General features: G+C 38.2%; 1 protein-coding gene across 1 annotated transcript; it reads right to left on the bottom strand.

Annotated features, from left to right (window-relative positions):
- Positions 1–251: 251 nt before the first annotated feature.
- PUT4 (Amino acid permease family protein) lies at positions 252–1876 on the bottom strand. Its single transcript, XM_086424124.1, has one exon. It carries the CDS (start codon positions 1842–1844, stop codon positions 321–323), a length of 1524 nt encoding a protein of 507 aa, XP_086280250.1. The 5' UTR covers positions 1845–1876; the 3' UTR covers positions 252–320.
- Positions 1877–2313: the final 437 nt, after the last annotated feature.

Raw genomic sequence — 2313 nt, 5'->3', positions numbered from 1 at the left:
ATCGGATGGGATTTGTATATATATATATATATATATATATAATACAATAAAGAGAGGGTGACACAGGACTGTGGTTCTGACAATTCTGACGTGGATATGTATACATAACCGTAGATGATTTTTTTTATTCGTATCGCGAGGAAACAATCTATGGTTATGTGCACATCCCACGTCAGATTTGTGAAAATCGCAGTAAATACTTTTTGTCATTTCAGCATTTTCCCAAAAGAAATTATGGATTCGAAAAGATCTAGTCGCAAATAAATAGGCAGATTTCACTATTTAATGAAAAGACGAAAACACCCCGTGCAATCTGATCTTTAGTTCACTTCATCTGCTTCAATTGCTTCCGGTTGAGAAAATTCTAAACAATTTCTAGACTTACAGAAGTTCATAATAAAATATCCTAAAATTCCAAAAAGAGTCAAACCAGCACTCAAAAGATAAACAATTCTAGTAGAAATCGCCATCACAAATATCAAAAACACACTCGGCACTAAACACATGCAGATCAGACCTGGCAACTTCATTGGCACTTTAAACGGTCTCCTTAACAAAGGATACTTCCTTCTCAACCATAGAAACGAAGCAAATTCCAACAGCATCCCCAAACTGTATAAGAAATTCGCAGAAGATATTATATTTGTAAAGTCCATGAACGATACCATCAACGTTATCAGACTCGAAATCAAAATCCCAACCCACGGAGTGTTAAACCAAGTCGATCTCAAAGAGCAAAATCGAGGGACAACTCCTAAATCAGCCATACCCAGAAGCTGATACGAACAACTACTCAATTGGGCTTCGAATAGTCCAATTACAGATAAAACAGAACCGAATTCAACCCAGAATTTCAACCAATTACCTGCAATCATACCTGCTGCATCTGCTAAAAACCCATCATCCCATCTGTTCTGATCCAATGCTAGAGCTCCAGTTCCAGAGAGGAGAGGAATTAAATACACCATACATACAAGAATCCCAGTTATAAATAGCGCTTTTGGGAAAGTTTTCTGAGGTTGATCTACTTCTCCTGCTAAAGTACTGGCGTTATCCCAGAAATTTAAGTTCCAGAAAAGAGTATTGAAGTATAAATTCCAATCCTTTTTAACCCCTTTTTGACCCAAACTTGTCCAACGAACAGGACGAATTTTAGGGATCGAAATCAAAGCCATTAAGATAAAGGGGAAGAGAGAAACAAGACCCAAAGCAACAGCTGTGTACCCAACAATCGTTAATCCAGAATAATTAACAAAAGACAAAACCACAGTAGAGATGATGATCGAGAGGATACGAGGGAGACCAGAAGCAAAGATTGGGAAAACTAACTTCAAATAATCGGCACAGAGAACAGGGTAGGCAGCATTGTTGATGACTCCACTGAGAAATTTCCAAGAACCCATTAGAGAACCCCAGAATGGGCCGAAGGCCCGATGGGCCCAAATAACGTATCCGCCATTGCCAGGGTACGCAGTGGCGAGTTCAGCCGTGATTAAGGCTTCTGGGATGCTCCAAATGAAGGGGAAGATGAGGAATCCAAGAATAGCGAAGAGAGGGCCAGCGGCTTTAACGGATGATTCTTCACCAAATGGACCACCAGATACTTCGAAGTAGATGAGAAAGATGAGAGGGATTAAGGTTAGTTTCTTCGATTTGTTAATGTGGGTTTTGGTGTCGATGGAAATGGAAACATCGTGGTGATCTTGGATTGGCACTTCAAGTAATCTTGATGGGTTGTTGTCGTTATTGTTGAGAGAAGAAGAAGAGGTGCCCATGGTTGTGGGGTTGGGGTTTTCTCCTCCTTCAGTGCTCTGGATCTCCGTTTCCATAGTCATGCTTGTCATACGATAAGAAAAAATTAAGATAATATAAGCCACTAAATGATGGTAGCGCAATCATTGGATCAATAAGAAAAAATTGAGATAATAAGTCACTAAATGATGGTAGCGTAATCATTGGATCGGGTCCGGTTGATTTGGTTCCGACCCAATAAGTATCGGATCTTTATCAGATCAAGTTTTCTCGAAACTCAATATTAAGATTCAAATCCGATCTATTAGCAATCGGATCAGGTCAAATCCAATTGTATATACAAAATCTAGATAAACTTCATATATCTCATAAATATATAATATAATTTATATACTTTATAACATATTATCAGATGAAATCTTTATTGAAATTCCAAACTTCGATCCAAACTAAAAGTTATCATATTGAAATGGGTCAGGTTTCAGGTTTGATCCGATCCATTGACAATCTTAAACGAGTGTTATAACTTAGGATAATACTGAGGTAACATTGTGGGGACAT

This window comes from Akebia trifoliata, chromosome 14 (assembly GCF_017979445.1).
Source record: "Akebia trifoliata isolate Shusen 1 chromosome 14, ASM1797944v1, whole genome shotgun sequence".
NCBI classification, from domain to species: Eukaryota; Viridiplantae; Streptophyta; class Magnoliopsida; order Ranunculales; family Lardizabalaceae; genus Akebia; species Akebia trifoliata.
This window is presented reverse-complemented; position numbering and strand designations above follow the sequence as displayed.

What these genes read in the sequence shown, in the direction of transcription:
- PUT4 (XM_086424124.1), bottom strand. Translation starts at nt 1,844, where the DNA reads ATGACAAGCATGACTATGGAAACGGAGATCCAGAGCACTGAAGGAGGA.